The sequence below is a fragment of the Ixodes scapularis genome, unplaced genomic scaffold (assembly GCF_016920785.2).
Source record: "Ixodes scapularis isolate PalLabHiFi unplaced genomic scaffold, ASM1692078v2 PGA_scaffold6__148_contigs__length_123643588, whole genome shotgun sequence".
NCBI classification, from domain to species: Eukaryota; Metazoa; Arthropoda; class Arachnida; order Ixodida; family Ixodidae; genus Ixodes; species Ixodes scapularis.
Genome location: NW_024609881.1, coordinates 92,909,014 through 92,926,829, shown reverse-complemented (window position 1 = coordinate 92,926,829; position 17,816 = coordinate 92,909,014). Strand labels below are relative to the sequence as shown.

Sequence of the window (17,816 nt, the reverse complement as noted above, 5' to 3'; positions counted from 1 at the left end):
TTTTTTTTTTTCAAATCCTTAATTATTAGGAGTTCATGCATGCCACTTTGTGTTACACACTTGGTAGAGTATTCATGATTCTGTTACAGCGGAACTCTCTTGCCTTTGCTGCAACAATAACATTAAAAATCTTGCAGACGTCAGTAAGATAATACTGCAACACGAGGGAGAAGGGTTGAAAACCACGTGTCGAGACAAATGGCCCAGTATGCATCATTCGGCAAAGGCCCGGAAACTTTCAGGAATTTAAAAACATAATTACGGTAGATACATTTGTTAACAATATTTAAGGGACCCTCACTTGTTTTTACATATTCTTTTGTTGGGGGGGTAATCTTTGGGGCCACAGCACTTCAAGGACTGCAAGTTCAGTCAAGACTCGAGACTACCTCCGAGGGTCCGCAAGGTCATCGAGACTGCCTGGTGGACGATAGCCACTGGTAAGAGACGAATCGTGGTTGGGGCGATCGGCTCTTTGTTTAGACAAATTGTGATACAAACATTCCTTTGTTGGGACCATATCTTTGTAGTGGAACCCAAAAGCAGGCTTCGAAGTTTCTTTTAGTGCCCCTTTTCTTACAAAGCTTCTGGTACCCTAAATTTTGTTTTCTTTCTGAAGCAGTGTAAAATGGTGTCTATACTGTTCTTTTCTATTATCTGCTAAGGAAAAGAGAATCGAACAAAATTTAGATGACTTGCTCATAAAAGATGCAATGGAAAACACACCTTAGGGGTCATTAGGGTTGTTTCACTCTTCATGACTATGTTTTCAAGTTTTTTAAATGAAGATATCTTTATTGTTTTGTTGGAATTCATACAACATATCATCTGTTGTGGATTCTAATGTTTTCATAAAACAAAGGTATGCCCCAGGCGTGTTTATGTGGTTTCGAGGTATCCAGTGTTCTTTGTAGTCGTTGCACAATAACCAATAGTTCTCTTTGGAAAAGTGCCCAATTTTGAACTGCAGATATTTATTTTCATCAGTTTGGCTCTTGTAGGTCGCTTCTGTCAAAGTCTAGGCATAGAAACTTCTTGTCAGAAGCTCCAAAGCATGAAGCACACATGAGCAAAAACCGTGCTGTGCTGCTGACCGGCATAATCGTAGCAGCCGTAGCTGATGCTGTGACGTGACAGGGCATTCGGGCACGTCTTAGCATCAATGGTGGTTGCCATGGTTACTCCATTGAGCAACGCGAGTTTTGCTGATTTGCGTTTCGCTCTTTACTGTCGCTCAGTTGCAACCCTGGCCGGCAGTTTTTCTGCAACAAGGTTCTTGTTTTCTCTGTGACAGCACGCAATGCGATAGTGGTCTTGGCGTGTGCCATTCTGGCGTCGTGCCTCCTCAACATTGGCATGGAGCCCTTCGACCTCACCAAGGAAGTTCAGGGAGGTCTTCCCTCCTTTCGGGTGCCTGACTTCAGCGCCAATTTCAACGGCACCAACTCCACAACCATTCACAAGGACTTCTTCGACATTGTCCAGGTGGTTTTCATCTGCTAACTTGCGTTTTGCATGTATTTCTTTTTTTTTTTTTTGCCACATCTTTTTATTATTGTATTTACTCGTATAATGAACAGTTTTTTCCCGAAAAATTTACACATATTTGGGGCATGCGTTCATTACGCGAGGTAAAATTTCTGCATTTACACATCATGCGAATGTAATATTAGGTGCCGATATTACGTGGCAAGGTACTGTGGCACGTCTGCACTGATCGAGGCACACCCTTGGCTTGTCGGGGGTGCACCACAGTATCCATGCTTCATAGATTGCAAACCTTTTTAGGGCACTTTCGGCGTGTCTTGCCGAAGGAAAAGCGCCCTACGAAGCTCACTCTGCATGGAGAGCAATGCGACCGTTCTTAGGCCTAACTGCTTTCACGATTTCACTGTCCGAATGCGGACCACAGACGACGGCGTGTTTGTTGACATCAATGCATCCGATAGGCAAAGAATGTTCGGGGCTGGGCAATCACTCGACCCAACCTTCGTCAAGTGTGCGTGCTACTTGGTTTCATGGTTAATCACTTTCGGAACTATGCACTTGCAGCCAACGTTACTAAAACACTCAGTTGGAAAACTCCCATAGAGACAGCTTTGAAAAACTGGCCCCAAACTGTCTCCGAGCACTGAGCTAATGACGAACACAACGCCACCATTTCTCCCGCCGCGGCCACTCGGGGTACTGCACGTGGCTTTAAGAACAGATACAGTGGTAGAGGTTACAGGGGTGCCACCCCCGTCTCCCCGGCGGACGCGCCGCGTTGAGCTACTGAAGTTAAAATGCACCTAGGGCGGGACGTGCTACCTGAAAGGCCCGCTGAGGCATGGTTTTATAAAAAACAATATTAATTGTTCCGCAAAACCTTGCGAACTAAAGGTGATAAAAACATCATGCACCCATCATTTGGTACTAAACTCCAATAAATTTCATATAAAAAGAGTCTTTTCCGTTTGTTTTTACGCAAAAACAGGCTTTCAAAAAGCTTGAGGTGCCCACAGTACAGACAAACGATAAAGAGTGGCGCTATTGTTGCATTTAGCTCGGTCTCGGTGGACGCCAGCGGCCCAGGTTTCGACGGCGAGTTTCCCAACTGAGTGTTTTAGTAACGTTGCTTGCAGCCATTACAAGAGTGGCTTGGCTTGGCTTGATTTGGCCTGACCGCTGGGGGGCAAAAGAAAATTGGCTTGGTGGGCTTAATCGGACGCAATTCGAGACTTGCGGAGCCGAAAATTGGAGGTGCATTCATTACGCGAGGGAAAAAAAAAAGTCTGAATATTGGCACCCATTGTGGGGGGTGCGTTCATTATGCGAGTAAACACTGTACATTGCTTTCTGCCACATTTAATTTTTTTTCGTATTACCTTCTGTTGCATTGCCTTTCATTGCATTGCCTTTCGTTGCAATGCATTTAATATCATTTTATTGCATTTCATTTCATTGCATTTTCCTTTATTGCAATTCATTGCATTACATGTCATTGTTACATTTCGTTGCATTACATGTCGTTGCGTTACATTTCGTCACATTGCATTTTGTCGCATAGCATTTCATCACATTGCATTTTATTGCATTTTTCGCATCACAATCGATCACAGTGCATTTCATCACATTTCATTTGGTCACAGTACATTCCATCCCACTGCTTTTCATTGCATCACATTTTGTTACATTGCATTTTTTTACATTGCATTTTGTTGCATTGTATTTTGTTGCACTTCATTTCATTGCATCACATTTCATCACTTTGCTTTGCATTGTATTTTGTCTAATTACATTAAAATAGTGCTAAATAATATATTGAATGTTTGTGCTATTTCAGCCCCTTTATTTTAAGTAGATGTCGCTGAATGTGTACTGTATTGTAGTCCTGATGTTGTATGCTTCAGTGTTCTTCTATATCCCACACCTGTTAAAGCCCCGTACTTGGGGTGAACAATATTCACAAAGAAAACAATAAATTAATCGAATCTGGTTGTACTTGTTTACTTTCAGGAGCTGGGTTCTGGCATTCCTATCATTGCTTTGCTGTCGATCTTGGAGTCTGTTGCAATTGCAAAAGCATTTGGTAAGTGTTGTAAAAATAAGGCCATTTCTACTGGGAACTGCTTTATCTCTGGGGGGTCAGTTTTTCAGCATGCTGGTCTACGAAGCTTAAAAAGACTAGCACCGGTTTCAGACACCCTATGGTCGGTGACAGGTTAACAGCTCGGGGGAAACTCCTCCCAGATCTTTCGACTTTAGCAGAGCGCATGTTGGAGAGGAGGTTGCCTTCTTTCCAGCATTCACTTCGCTGTGGTGGAAAAAGGTGGGAGGAGCTTCCACTTCACTCTTAACCTTTCACCAACTGTAGTGCCATTTCTAATGACAGCAAAGCCTTGAGATCTTAAGCTTGTTATTGTGCCTCATTAGCTTTAGGTTTTCTGGAAACCAAATTTGGTTGCTTTTTTATCAGTCTTGAAGAAGATTGTTCTCTGTCATTAATGAACGGACATCTATAGGCTTACAGTTTTGCTGCAGGTGTTTTTTCATAGTGATAGTTTATAGACATAAAACATTTGTTATAGATTGACTGCATTGCACTGAAGCACTGTTGAAGAAAGAAAACTGCAAAGTCCCGTGTCACAGTTTTATGTTTGTTTTTTTCACAGCCAAGGGCAAGACACTAGACTCCACGCAGGAAATGATGGCAATAGGTGAGTCTATCATTTAGTTCTATTTTATTGTTTTATTGGAGGATTTGTTTGGTTTTTGTGAATGAGGCAGATCTGTGTTCATTCTTTTCGCAGGCATATGCAACCTGATGGGGTCCTTCGTCAGCGCATACCCCGGAACTGGAAGTTTCTCAAGGTAGACATGTTTCCCTGGCGTCTTTTTTTGACAAGGATATCATGCGATTCTCTTGCTACCTTTCTCTACGTGCTCATGTGATATGCTGTTCTTAGAAATATGTCACTAAGGTAGAATGGCATTGGAACAGTTTTGCCATGCAAAGTTTGGGCATCAGTAACGTCCATGCTACGCAAGTCGTGTCTGGGATACCATTCTTCTTTGGTGCAGCAATGAAAATGCAGTGGGCACTACTTTTGTGCTGGCAGGCTCTTAGTTAAGGTTATGACTATCTGCTTCAAAAAGTCTACCTTCGCGCTTGAGTGGCAGAAAAATGCCATTGTTGGATAAGCTTGTACAGCCCCCTTTTGTTTTCTTGCTTGATCTAGAGGCCAACATACAATTTCTGCAAGGCAGAAACTCTGATTCTCTCTTTCTCTCTCCCAATTGACAAGGGCAGTGAGGGGCTCTGCACACCCTTTGCTCTGTGGAGAGGGAAAAGAAGAGTGAACCTCTTCTTTCCCAATGGTAGAGAACAAGTGGAAAGTGCTAACTGTATAATGTAAATGTCTCAACTGAGTTCTTTCATTTTTTGCTTTGTGCAGGACAGCCATTAACAACAACAGCGGCGTTCGAACACCAATGGGAGGAGTTTTCACAGGTACAGTAGGGTCAAATCATGCCATAGTCTAGTTTGTCATGGGTGAAGCCAGTTGGCAAATTTTCATTGACTTTAAGAGAACATTGAGTGGGAATATGATACTAGCCTGCACAGAGTGCCTCCATTGGAAAACGTCTTGTTTGGGTTAAAATGCAAAACCCAGCTGTCTCCTAAAGTTTATTCTTGACCAATGATACCCAGTTTGGGAAATCCAAAACAAAGAGCTTTCTATGGAAGCTCCTCTGAAAGCTGCAGTGTTGTCTTCATTTTTGAAGCCTTGAACGTCCATGCAGTTAGAAATACATATATATATAGATATTGATGAACATAAAATCTTTCAAGAGAAAGAGGTCTGCAGGAAATTATGAAAACATCTGTAAAGGTTGTTTTATGTAAAAGACAAGGAAGTTTCAAGGGCATTTTCTTTCCCATTGGCCACGCACCATATTTACATGATTTTCAGTTTACTCGATTGTAAGTCAATCCCCCCACAATGCACATCAGCAAAAAAAAAAAAAAATCTTTAGATTCATATTTTATGGTGAACACGTGAGAACGTCACGGTATCTCTTTCGAAAGCCCAGCCTCCAGCATGCGACGCCTTCTGGCCTGCTTTGGATGCGCATGCATACGCAAGGAGCATGAGATTCCCAGGCGTTGTCGAAACTAGGAAGCTCACGCTAGAGGCGGGACATCTGAGGCTGCTCCATGTTGTTCTCACTCTGTCTGCGACTAGAGACTGGAATTCGTCCACACTGATGATGTCAGTCCCGTCGTCATCATTGCCACGTTCTCAAAGCAGGTCCTCGTTGTTTAACTAAATCTCGTGTTTTGCAAATGACAGCATCAACCGCATCTTCCGCGCTTGCTCGGTGATCGCGTTGCACGTCACGCGTAAGGACCAATTGCGCACTTCTGCAGCGTATGTTGCAAGCCTGACTTCTAACTCCTTAAGGCATCCAGACTTTGGCCCACGGAAGCCTTTTCGTTTGCCGTCACGGTTAAGATCCCGCGCCATTGCAGACTCCACTGGAGCACATCCCGCCCCGACAAGTCGAATTTGCATCCAGAAGCGCAGTTGTTGGTTGCTTCTGGATGAAGAATGGCCAGAAACGAGCATCGAAAACCTAAACTGCCTGGATCATACATGTCAATAAAAAAAACAAAAAAAACAATGTAAAGTCTAAGCTCGTTATAACAGACATTGATTTTGACCAAGATTTTGGTCTGTTGTAAAAGGAGTGTGTTGTATGCAGGTATGAAGTTGAGTCAATGGTGCATAGAGGAAAACCAACCGAACTTCACAAACTGGTATGTTATATCCAAATGTCTGTTGTAACCAGGTCTGTTATAATGAGCGTAGACTGTAGTTGGCATTCCAGCATGGCCTATTGGACATTCTGTGCTTACCACTCTTTGTCAGCATGATCATACTTGTATAATTCTTACTTTGAATTCCAGCTTTCAATGCGTCATTCACCACAACATTTTTTTATTTCATTAAGTTGCGACTCCCTCGTTGTTCATTCGCACTCTCTAATGTCCGTCTGCAGGTACCATTGTGATCATGGCCCTGGTCTTCATGGCACCCTACTTCAAGTTCATCCCCAAGGCCTCCTTGGCGGCCATCATCATCACCGCCGTCATCTTCATGATACACTACCAGGACGTCCCCGGCATGTGGCGCACAAACAGTGAGCTTTCCTTGTTTTCCACCTGCCAGTATTCTGCCGGTATTTGCTGCTGTTTTGCCAATGTTTGCCACTGTCATGCCGCCATTTGCCACTGTCGTGCCGACGTTCGTCTGTTTTGTGACACTTTGCAGAGATCGACCTGTTCCCATTCACCGCCACTTTCCTCGTGTCCTTTGTGCTTGGATTGGAGGTCAGTTGTGAGCTTTAAATCTGTTCTATTTCATCTCTTTGGTTTACCCGGTTATTGAATGATGCGAAAACGCTGTGGTGGTCGCTGTACCCTGTTTCATCGTGACTTGGTAACCGGCCAAAGCAATGGCCCCAGCAAGTTAATCGAAGTGCGAGAGCGAAATGAATGACGGCGCATCGTCGGAGTTCACTTTTATGGAGGGCTATCACATGCTTCGCTTCATCACTCCAATCAGATCGAGGGGCTTTAGCAATTTCTCTTTCCCAAGTTAGGCTGAGACGAAGCATAACATTAGCATCCTCCTTAGTCCTACCAGTGTGCTGAAGAATAAAGTGTTGCAACATATCTTTGAACACCTTGATAGAGTTAGATAGCCTTCATGTCAATTGCCATTCTGCTGTAGCCCTGTTGGTTTCGAGTTAGAATGTTCATATGTGCCATTTTGGGTTAGACAGTTAGTATGTGCCGGTTTTGATTCTGGGCACAGCCTAGATTTGCAAAGCCAACCATTGGCAATTTACACCCTGGAGAAAGAGTGGATCATTGTGTCCTTAGGACCTTGCTGTGTAACTTATGGTGATCCGTGGAATTCCTTTTTCCAGTACGGCATCATCGCCGGCGTTGTCATCTCCCTGGCTCTGCTGATGTACGAACACGCCCGACCACGCATCAGGATCTCTCGCAAGACTGTAAGATCATCTCTCTGTCCTTGTCGCTGCGACACAAGAAAACCCTTTGGCCGACCCATTAAGGGGATGCCGACCTGAAGATCTGCCGTGATATGTCGAGAGATAGCCAACCTAAAATCGGGACCAAATCGGTTGAAAATATGGAATGGGCTAACTTTCGGTGTGCAGTCAAGACCAGTTTAAAAAATTATATTTTTAGGTCATGTGTTCCTTGCAAGCTTGTTATGGTGGCGAGACGGCAACGAAGCAAAAATGACTGTACCTTCTATTTAACAGCGTTCGCTTATATCCCACCATTGCTAACTAGCCGCATTTACGCCGAGGCCATCGTTTATCTCAACACTACTATTACTAAAATTGGGCTATCTTTCGGTGTTTAAAAAAAAAAAATCTATAGCAAATAGAGCCAAAAATAGGCATGGGCTATCTTTCTGGGGTGGGGCATCTCGAGATTTTACTGTCTATCTATGTCGGCGGTTGTAATGGCAGACGCACGCCTCTCAGGAGTGGCATAGCTTTGATCGGACACGTCTTGAAAGCTACATCAAACCCACAAATAAAAGTTGCAAACCACTCCTAGCAGAGCGAGCGTAACTGAGGTGTCAGTTGCTCATCAAAAGGCTCCCAGGGATGTCACTTTTGCTGCCAACTTTCCACATTCATAAGTTGCGCTCGTGCCTGTTGCACGAGTTGTTGCTCAAGCAACAGGCACAAGACTGGGGCGAAAAAACGCGGACGATAAAGACGGAAAGGCCGCGTGGACACTATCGCACCGGTGGCCTTGCTCGTGCTGCACGAGGGTAACCTAAGCGCTCCACCAAGCTTCCCTCATGCCCCAAAGTCTTCCTAATATTGACTGGTTTAGTGGTTTTCGACGACGTTCGGCAAGTTTCTAATTAGAACCGTATGTTTGTTTCGATAATTAAAACATCAACTATAACATACTTGAGCTAATTAGCCGACTGACCGTTAAGGTTAAGTTTCCACTATGTCTTCCTGGCTGGATAACTCGCCTGCACAAACCATATTAGTATGGCTTTGTTGGATTTTTTTTTTAACGAATCTGTTAGGCTTAAAAAAGAAAACGTCCTGTATAGTCTGTTGCAATGTATGAAAAGTAGGACAAGCTCCGCCCACAAAGCCCTCCGCTCTTTGCACTTTAGGGGAGCAAATGCTGGAAACGAAACAGGTAAAGAGGAGGAGACCAGTGATCGTGGCAAGCCGAGTGCTTTGCAGGAGGGACTTGTCCCCCCGTTCTTCACCCGCATCAGACGGGTCCATATCACAAGAGCGAATGACATTTTAGCGAACGGCGACATTTGAGCGAATGGTCGTTTTAGCGAATAACGGGGGCGCACGTTAACCCATCTGTCGCGCTGCGCTTTACGCCGCTTCGCGGCGACAGTCTGTGGCAACTCATTACAAAAATATGAACTCACTTGGCCCACCCAAAAACGCCGCTTCGCGGCGTCCGACTATTCGCTAAAGTGTCGTTCGATGAAATGTGGGCGTTCGCTAAAACGTCATTCGATCAAGTGAGTGCCTCCCGCATCAGACTACGAGTCGTCCGAATCGATTCATTCTCCTTCGCTAAATTGGCGTGCAGGGAATTCCCCCCAAAGTTTTACTTTTCTTTCTTCCCCCGATTACCGAGACTCTGGCATTCCCGCGAGCGCTTCGGTGCGGAAACGTCCGCTTTGTGGACCCTCGTTCGGACCCCAACGGGCCCTTGTTCGGTGCGTTCGCTACGAGAGCGCCGTGCTGTCCCATGATTGGGGCCACAGTGTCCCTGCGAGGTTGGTGGTCATGTGACGCGTCTTCGCAGACCCTCTCTGGTGTGCCGTACCTGCTGGTGTCCCCTGACCGCAGCGTGCTGTACCCATCCTCGATGTACACAAGCTCCAAGATCACCAAGGCGCTTCCGGAAGCTCAAGAAGGGACGCCACGGTTTGTGGTCTACGACGGGGCACACATTGGCAGCGCTGACTACACGACCGCCGTGGTGAGTGGAGGCCCATTGTCGGCCACGCTTCTCATGTTCTCAAGCCCGGGGTGGCGCGGTCCGGAGCCACTAAATTGATGGGTGGAATCGATGTTGCCGGCTGTCACCAACTTTTGCAGACGTGCACCGACGGAGCGTGCTTTCTGTCATCCTGCTTGGTAAAGCAGTTTGGAGTGGAGAAAAACGACGCCACAATTAACCTTGACACCATGTATATGACTAAAAAAAAAGTTGTATATTTTCTTTGCTTAGTTGCTTACGCGACTAAGCAACCAAACGGCGGCGCCCACAAATGTCATGTGACGTGAACCAACAAGACTGTCCTGACAGTGTCGAACAATGGTGGGAAAAGGGCGCCGGTCGTTGAAGTGTCTCTTTAGCGACTCTAGTGTAATGGCTACAGTGTCCGCGACAGCTATATCTGAGTAGTTGCTTTCGGAGCGTTCAGTGTATTAAACGAAGTGTAAAGGCGGAAAAGAGCAGGTGAGAGTTGATTGTAACAATGAAACCCCAAGACTGTGTGTGTGTTTTGTGTGTGTGTGTGTGTTTTCTGTGTGTGTGTGTGTTCTGTGTGTGTGTGTTTTCTGTGTGTGTGTGTGTGTTTTCTGTGTGTGTGTGTTTTCTGTGTGTGTGTGTTTTCTGTGTGTGTGTGTGTGTTTTTTTCTGTGTGTTTTTTTTCTTTGTGTGTGTGTTTTTCTGTGTGTTTCTAGGTGTACTGTCTTGGGGTTTCTTCATTATCAGTACATTTGTTGCCGATACTTTCAATTGATTTAGGATTGGTTCTTACCTTAGGGGCCTTTGGTACTCGGTGTGTAGTTTTTTACCTCAAATTTTTAGCGACTTAGATTGGTCTTTATTTTGTGTAGGTGGGATTGGTGCAGGCCGGAGACAGCTTACGCCCTCTTCGGATTGTGTGCTTGAATTTGGCAGGGGACACATTCAAACTATAGCCGGTGACAGGTCAAGAACGAAGTGGAAGTTCCTCCTCCCCTTTCCACTTCAGCGGAGCGAATGGTGGAGAGGAGGTCGCCTTCTCTCCAGCGTTCGCTCTACTGAAGTAGAAAGCGGTGGGAGGAGCTTCCACTTCGGCCTTGACCTGTCACTGACTACAGTAAACTTTCGCTAATTCGACCTCGACGAGACGTTGAAATTTGATTGAATTATCCGAATGATTGAATTAAAAAAAGGAGAGAAAAACTTAAACTTCCTTTTATTGTCCAAAGTACTTACGGATGGTCTGCTGCCGTCTGCACTTAAAACGCGTGTCCAAAAGTATGCTCCGGAGAGAAGCGTAACTAAACATCACGTCCCTAAAAAATCGCGCGCAAAAAAAAAAAAGGAAAAAAATGTTTTACGAGTTGATTTTGGCGTCGGTGACAAAGAAAAATAACAAAAATAATAGAGGGAAAAGAAAATTTGTGTTTTCCGACACGCAAGATGGACCGCACACAATGCTACAGAAAAGCGCTTTAAAATCAAACTGTCGGCAAAAAAAAAAAAAAAAAAAAATTAAAAAAAAAGGAAAAGAGAACTCTTGCTTCCCGGCGCACAAGATGAACCGCACACGATGTTACAGAAAAGCGCTTTAAGAACGCGCGCTGTCTCAGCGCCCGACCACGTGTTATGTTCTCCGTGCTACTCCACGCCAGATTGGTTGCGCTGGCTCGTGTCATTCGCTATGGTCCATCTCAACGGCGTAGAGGAGCCAGCGCATATTTGCACACGTTCCGCTTTGCAGCAAAGGGCGCATGTTTCGCCGTACGTTGGTGGTTTTTCTGCCGCGGTGCCGTGCAATGTGAGCCCGCGCGCATTCGCTCGGGACGAATTATCCGGTGCGGAGTCTTCCCGAGTTCGAACTATCAAACTTTTCCTCCCATAGAAATGTATGGGCGATTGTCGAGAATTTCTAACACGATAGAATTAAACGAAAAATCAATTTAACCGAGGTCGAACTAACGAAAGTTTACTGTATATGTTAGAAAATGTGTGGCAACTTGCGTCTTGTTTGTGACCATGCTGATTGTTTCAATTCTTTTGCTTCAACATTGGACATACCTGCTGTACAAGAAATGGCACATAATTGGTCATGGGTGGTTTGAAGCAGAATGATCTCGTTTTTGGCTTTCTTCCTCTTTCACACCATATTTTCCAGTCTATTGTCCGCGGTCTATGCACGTGTAAAAGTTTAATTTTTACGCGGTGCGGATTATCTACATGTCTATGTAATTCTTTTCTTTTTCCAGGTCATGATTTAAGACGAGGCATAAGGTATTTTGTGAATGACGGATAATGCTAATGGTGATTTATGTATGATAGAAGCTTCTTTGTATGCAAGTAAAGAAGGCATTAGTCAAGGTGTGCTGTGTATGAGAATGTTTCACTGGCATACTAGGCACTGGGTGCGAACTGTACACCGGGTGGATACTATACACCGGCCTGGGAAAATATGGTAATTGGCTTAGCATTGATTTATGGTAGTCTTTTGGGTGAATGCCGAAAGCCGTATTGTCACTCTGTGGGCTTTAGCATAAGGAAGACGGAAGTGTTGGCAGTCTTCCTTATTCTGTAACCTATAATTGAGTTATTTTGCTCCAGCCTAGACTTTTACCTTTATGTTGTTTTTAGCATCAAAAAATGCTTGTTAGAACTGGAGAGATGTCTTGTTTTTGGTGGCCTCTGTTGACACTTTAAATTTATAAAACTCGGTATATTTGAAAAATTGCTTATGTACGTTCATTCCACTGTAAAACCTGGCCACAAAATGTTTTTTTTTTCTTCTTGGAATTAGGCATTCAAGAGCTTGAGTGACAACTTCAGCAAACAACAGGCAACCCTCATCTATGTCAACCTAAAGGTGAATATAATGACGTGTCTTCAATCATTACAATGTCTGGTTCATTGTTTCGTTTTCAGTTCCTTCTACTCGGGACTTTTTGATACCGGTTACTGCATTATTAATCATAAATGTGGCATTGTTGGCAGGCCAAGGTTTGCCTTGGTAGTATGATGTCTTGGGAGCTAGGTTGGACTAATGCCAAGCCAGCATCGACAGTAGTGTTCCTGCCATACATTCCCCCCTTTTTAAATGTTGTTTTGAACATCGGAGATTGGCCTGACTGGACACCATTCTGGTTAGGACGGAACCACGAAGAATGTGTTTTGTGAACGAGTCAAAGACAGCATGAACAAGAATATCCTTCACATGGTCGATTCCATAATCCTTCGCATAATTTCATTGCCTTATTCAGGCTTCAGCGGCACATGAGCTTAAAGGGACACTGACAGGGTATTTATGCTCGCCAAGGGTTTTATTTGAATACAGTAAAACCTCGTTATAACAAAATGGGATATAACAAACTAATGGATATAACAAAGCAATCATAATTCCCCTTGCTTGCTAATAGTGGGAAATGGACAGTGGCTATAACAAACTAATGGTTATAATGAAATAATGACGACCGCTCCTTCAACTTTGTTATAACGAGGTTTTACTGTATGACCTACAAGGGCCCAACTAGTACCCAGAACACAATTTGCGGCTCGAAATTTGTTTTCCTTTCGCCCTAAAACCGCCGGTCAAGAATTGACCGGTTTGAGGCATGCTCACTCTCTCTTCCATGGTTACATGCCTTTCAAACTATGGCATACCAAATGTATTCAAAGCTGTGGGTCATCTAGGGCATACATTCAATATTAAAAATAGAAAAAAAATTATGAACCCCATTTTTGTGGCTTCCAAAAAGCTGCAAACACTTTGATTGTAAAAACAAAATGTTGCACAGATCACAGGAAGTACATGTACTTAGTCATTCTCGATATGTCAACGTACCGAGGGGCTGGATGACATGATGGCGGTACATGACAGACCATTGTTGCAACGGACGTGGGACCGCTACTTCGGAACTGTCGTTCGTAGCTCCGACCAATCAATCTTCAAGCACAGAGCAGTGGACGAAACACATATAATTAGGAAACAATCCCACGACAAACGGTGTATGCAACGTCATCGTCTCCTTCACATGCTGAAGAAGTGAAGGGTCAGGAAAAAAGCTTTGTAAAGAGCAACAGCCACATGCCTTCCGGCAACTCTCTCCTCCTCATTTCCCCCTCCTCCTCAGTATGCTAGTCGGCCATGAATCTCCCTTACTAGTGTTTCGGTTTCGGAGCAGTCGAGTTTCTTTGCTTTATTAATAAGATAAATGACTGCAGCAAAATATTGATTGGGTAGTGTCCTGACACCCTATTAAATCGCCTGGCAAAAAATAAAAAAATAAACTTTTCCTGGGGGTTTTAGTGTCCCTTGAACTTCTGCAAATGGAATTGGAATGCAAGCAAAGCGTATTTGGATGTGGCATTTGTTTTTGAAGAGTAATTAAGATTGCCTCAAACACAGTAAATGAATGATCGCAGTGTCTAACGGATGTGACAGACATTGGCCAATGTAGTGCCAGCCTTGGTCAAGGCAGTGCCGACAATGGCCACCTATTGTCAGCTTGGTCAAGGCAGTGCCGACATTGGTCAAGGTAGAACCGACCTTGCCAGTTGTAGTGCCGGCATTGACCAGGGTAGAAACACCATTGGCCAAGGTAGAAATGACATTGGCCAGGATGGTCTGCATCAGCCAAACATTAGTCTTCTATGCTCATTCCTGATGTATTGCTGCTTCTAGCTGGCCTTTAATTGTTTGTGGCAAAAAATATTGAACAATGGCTTGGTGTGTGGTGCTTTTGCTTGCAGCCGTCCGTTGCAGACGCCATGAAGGGGGCGCTACCGACGGACTTTCATCACTGCAAATCCGAAAAGGAATTGGACGCTCTTATTGCAGGTGGGTGACTGTTTGCTGCCATGTCTTTGGTGCCTTACGATTGTCGGCATGCGCATGGGGGGGTTGTGTCTGTTACTGATGCCCTGCGGCAACAAGATTTTGACTGTGAGAAATGATTGCAAACTTTGGAAGCTTGGTTTCTGTGAATGGTGGTCTTGTAATACATAGGTTAGAAGTTGTCGCATGTGATAGCTTGATTTGGATTGCAGCATCTGCCCAACTGTCCTGAATTGTCACCCATGATATCTTGGTTCATATTGCGGCTTCTGTCCGGTTGTCGTTTGTGATAGCTTGGCTTGGATTGCGGCTTCTGTTCAATTGTCACTTGCGATAGCATCGTTTGGATTGCGGCTTCTGTCCAGTTGTCACATGCGATAGCTTGGTTTGGATTGCAACTTGTGTCATGTTGTAACTTGTGATAGCTTGATTTTGATTGCAGCTTGTGTCCAGTTGTTGTCGCTTTTGATAGCTTGATTTGGATTGCAGCCTCTGTCCAGTTCTCACTCGTGGTATTTCATTTGGATTGTGGCTTCTGTCCTAATGGGCCACGCATCTATTTCAAAGGCTGCGTACAAATTATTAATGGGTCAAAGAGGCACTCTAGCTCGTAACCTTCACTCAACTATATAGTGGATAATTGAGATGTGCATGGAGTTTAAGAAAGAGCTCCGTTTTCCTCCCCCATAAATGATTTTGGCAGAATATTTTATAAACGTGCCCTGTATAGTGCATTTAATACTTGGTGCCACTTCTGTGAAAATTGGAGACCATGAAACTTTTGGCAGAGTTTCCCTTTTAAGCTTCAACTTCTTTATGTCCGGGGATGCGCATCATCAGGCAGTTATTAGTTCTTATGTCGGCATGACACTACAAATTATTGTTTCATAAAATTTTTCCAGGGTTCCATTCGGATTAATAGCAGTGTGATTGGAGTAGGTGAAAAATGTGTACTGTCATAGATTTTTGTCTGCGTAACTCAAGGTCGCTGATGTTGCGCCCACGGAGTTCGGGCCCTCTTGATGCATCGTGCATTGTTTCAGTTCTTGGTGCACAGTGTGACGTTGATCCGACGTTGATACGTCACTGGTCGCCCGACGTTGGTTCGACGAAGTGCGACGTCGGTCCCGAAGAAGCTGGCGCCGATCCAGCGTTAGCGAAGGCCCATCTTTGACGTGGGATGAAAATGAAACTTGACGGTATAGCACTGGACAGAGACTTAAGGAAATGAGTAAGGCTTCCTCTGGAACAGACTTTGTGGCATGCAATTGTCCGCTCTGCGTACAACCTATGTGCATCGCACGTGCTGCTGCCATTGGTTCGTACTGCTAGCTTAACACTGCATGACGCATGTCGGTCGTTGCAACCTCTGCATGTGTGGAGTCCAATAGTTTAACGTTCTAAGTTTGGTGTTGTTGAATGTTGCAATGCTGCCACAAACACTTTGGCAATGTGGTGGAGCAACTGCACTGATAAAGGGGAACACGGGTTGCACAGTAAGGGTTATGCTTGCAACAAGCTTTCAATGTTGCAGGCGGATAGTGCCAACACATTGACCTTCTGGATGGTTTAATGCTAGGGAGCAAACTCTGCCTGATGTGAGCCAAATGTTGTAGCATTAGAGTTGTAGACCTGCAAGCTTTTTCTGACACGAGCTCGAGTTGCAGTAGGCGCGCAATAATTCAAACTCTGATGTTTCATATTCCTGGTTAGTTCAAAGATATTTAAAAAATTTGGTTCACCCATCATGTTTTCAACACATTTATAAGCCACTTAATTCCATCGGAGTTTTGGTGCGATTCATACTTTTTGTTCTCGCAGCCCCGTTGAGCACGCTTCTTACCGAGCACCTGTGCACTGCAGGAAGGCAACATCCATGGAGCTCGCTTCTGCAGGTGTTGCTTCTGCGCAGTGCACCAATGCTTAATAAGCACGCTCAACTGGCCAATAGTCCACAGTAGACAGCTTTTTTGCTGGATGAACAGACTAAATTTTGTTTTGAGGCGTCATGTGCTATCTAAACAGCCCACGATAGACAATATTTTTCAGGGCTGAATAATCTTATCTCATGCATTTCAACAATGCTTCATGTGTGGCGTACCTGCAGATGATTACCATAGTAGGCCTATGTAGAGGAACAAATATATTTGCTTTGTATGTGTAGCGATCCATATAACAAATCATAATTTTACCTCGTTATATTTAAATAATTTTTCTTGTAATTCAAGCTTCTGATAATTCAAACAAAATTCGTGGCTTCCTAGAGTTGAAATAATGAGTCTACTGTAATTTAGCATTGAGGCAGCCATTTTTATGTGTTGTGCATTGCAGTTTTGGTGTTCTTAATTTCGATTTGTTGCTACTCTGGTATTCCTTATAGGGTGTGTTCAACATCTGGGCTCTCTCTATAATTGGCCAGAAAAGTGTGTGCCTTGTAGCAGTCTCAAATTTTCATCATAGGTGTGTTTTTGTGGTTCAGTTTACCCTAACAAGTTTGAAGACATAGCTTCCTTCCCGTGAAAAAATGAGACCAACACCCTTGCCACTGTAAATGGAAAACGACAACAAAGATGACTACGTTAGCAAAAGCTGTGCTTGTGGTGCCATCTGATAGGTGCAGTGAGCAGACAGTGCCGTTGTCTGCTTTCGACTGAGTGAGTCGTCTGCTTGTTCTGCGCATTGAAAAACGGCACGACAAGTGCAACCCTTGTTTTGATACACCTTTGGTAAAAATTTGAGACTGCCATGTGCAAGTGGAGGATTTTCAGGTCGATTTTAGAGGGAGCCTGGGTATTTGGAGTCTCCTATATGTTCAATCTAACCCAACTGCACCAATGCTAGGAGTTCCACATGCCCTCGTACATAGCACCTCAACATTGCTTGACGTTACACATGTGATACAATGTTTGGGAAGAATAACGGTTCATCGAAAAGAATGTATGAGTGGGGACAGATCTGTGTCAAGAGGTGGGGTGGCTGATTCACACATTTTTGTCCTTAAATATGTGTGCAGTCGTATGGGAAATCTGTGAGAAAAGAAACCTGGGAATGAAAAAAGCCTCTGAGAAAGTTGGCTAAAGATCCTCTCTTTTGATTTATTGAAGCTATCAAATTGTGTTAAATGTTCCTGCATGCGGAAAACACCTTAAACTCTGACTTCAGTTTGTTGTCGTTGAGAAAATAGAACTACATATCTATTACTTGTTGGAATAAGTGGATACTAAGTGAAAGTGACTCAAATACTGCTGCTCTCAAAATACCCGTGAAAGTAGGTGGGTACTACATGGAAAGGAATGTCTCAACAACATTGGGTCATGCACGGAATATGTACAATGTGCATGCGTGTCACTCTGTCCGAAACTGCCTGTTCATGTGTCTCGTTGCATGTTTCTGTGGGATGTGTGGCCCGGGCCATGTTAACATGAT

At 44.2% G+C, this 17,816-nt stretch overlaps 1 protein-coding gene across 8 annotated transcripts in view; it reads left to right on the top strand.

Annotated features, from left to right (window-relative positions):
- The window catches only part of LOC8041899 (sodium-independent sulfate anion transporter), a 77,819-nt gene that overhangs the window by 55,181 nt on the left and 4,822 nt on the right, over nt 1–17,816 (top strand). For 4 of the 8 annotated variants that reach the window (XM_042286079.1, XM_042286081.1, XM_042286082.1 and 1 more), the window contains exons 7-19: nt 350–440; nt 1,295–1,485; nt 3,499–3,571; nt 4,155–4,199; nt 4,293–4,353; nt 4,938–4,993; nt 6,547–6,687; nt 6,819–6,877; nt 7,480–7,566; nt 9,392–9,568; nt 12,357–12,422; nt 14,306–14,393; nt 15,434–15,616. In XM_042286079.1, the coding sequence (XP_042142013.1) occupies nt 350–440; nt 1,295–1,485; nt 3,499–3,571; nt 4,155–4,199; nt 4,293–4,353; nt 4,938–4,993; nt 6,547–6,687; nt 6,819–6,877; nt 7,480–7,566; nt 9,392–9,568; nt 12,357–12,422; nt 14,306–14,393; nt 15,434–15,564 (1,266 nt within the window). In that variant the 3' untranslated portion in view covers nt 15,565–15,616. Of the gene's footprint in view, nt 1–349; nt 441–1,294; nt 1,486–3,498; nt 3,572–4,154; nt 4,200–4,292; nt 4,354–4,937; nt 4,994–6,546; nt 6,688–6,818; nt 6,878–7,479; nt 7,567–9,391; nt 9,569–12,356; nt 12,423–14,305; nt 14,394–15,433; nt 15,617–17,816 lie in introns of those variants that run through there. The other 4 variants (XM_029995276.3, XM_040501910.1, XM_040501912.1 and 1 more) reach the window with 1 other exon arrangement.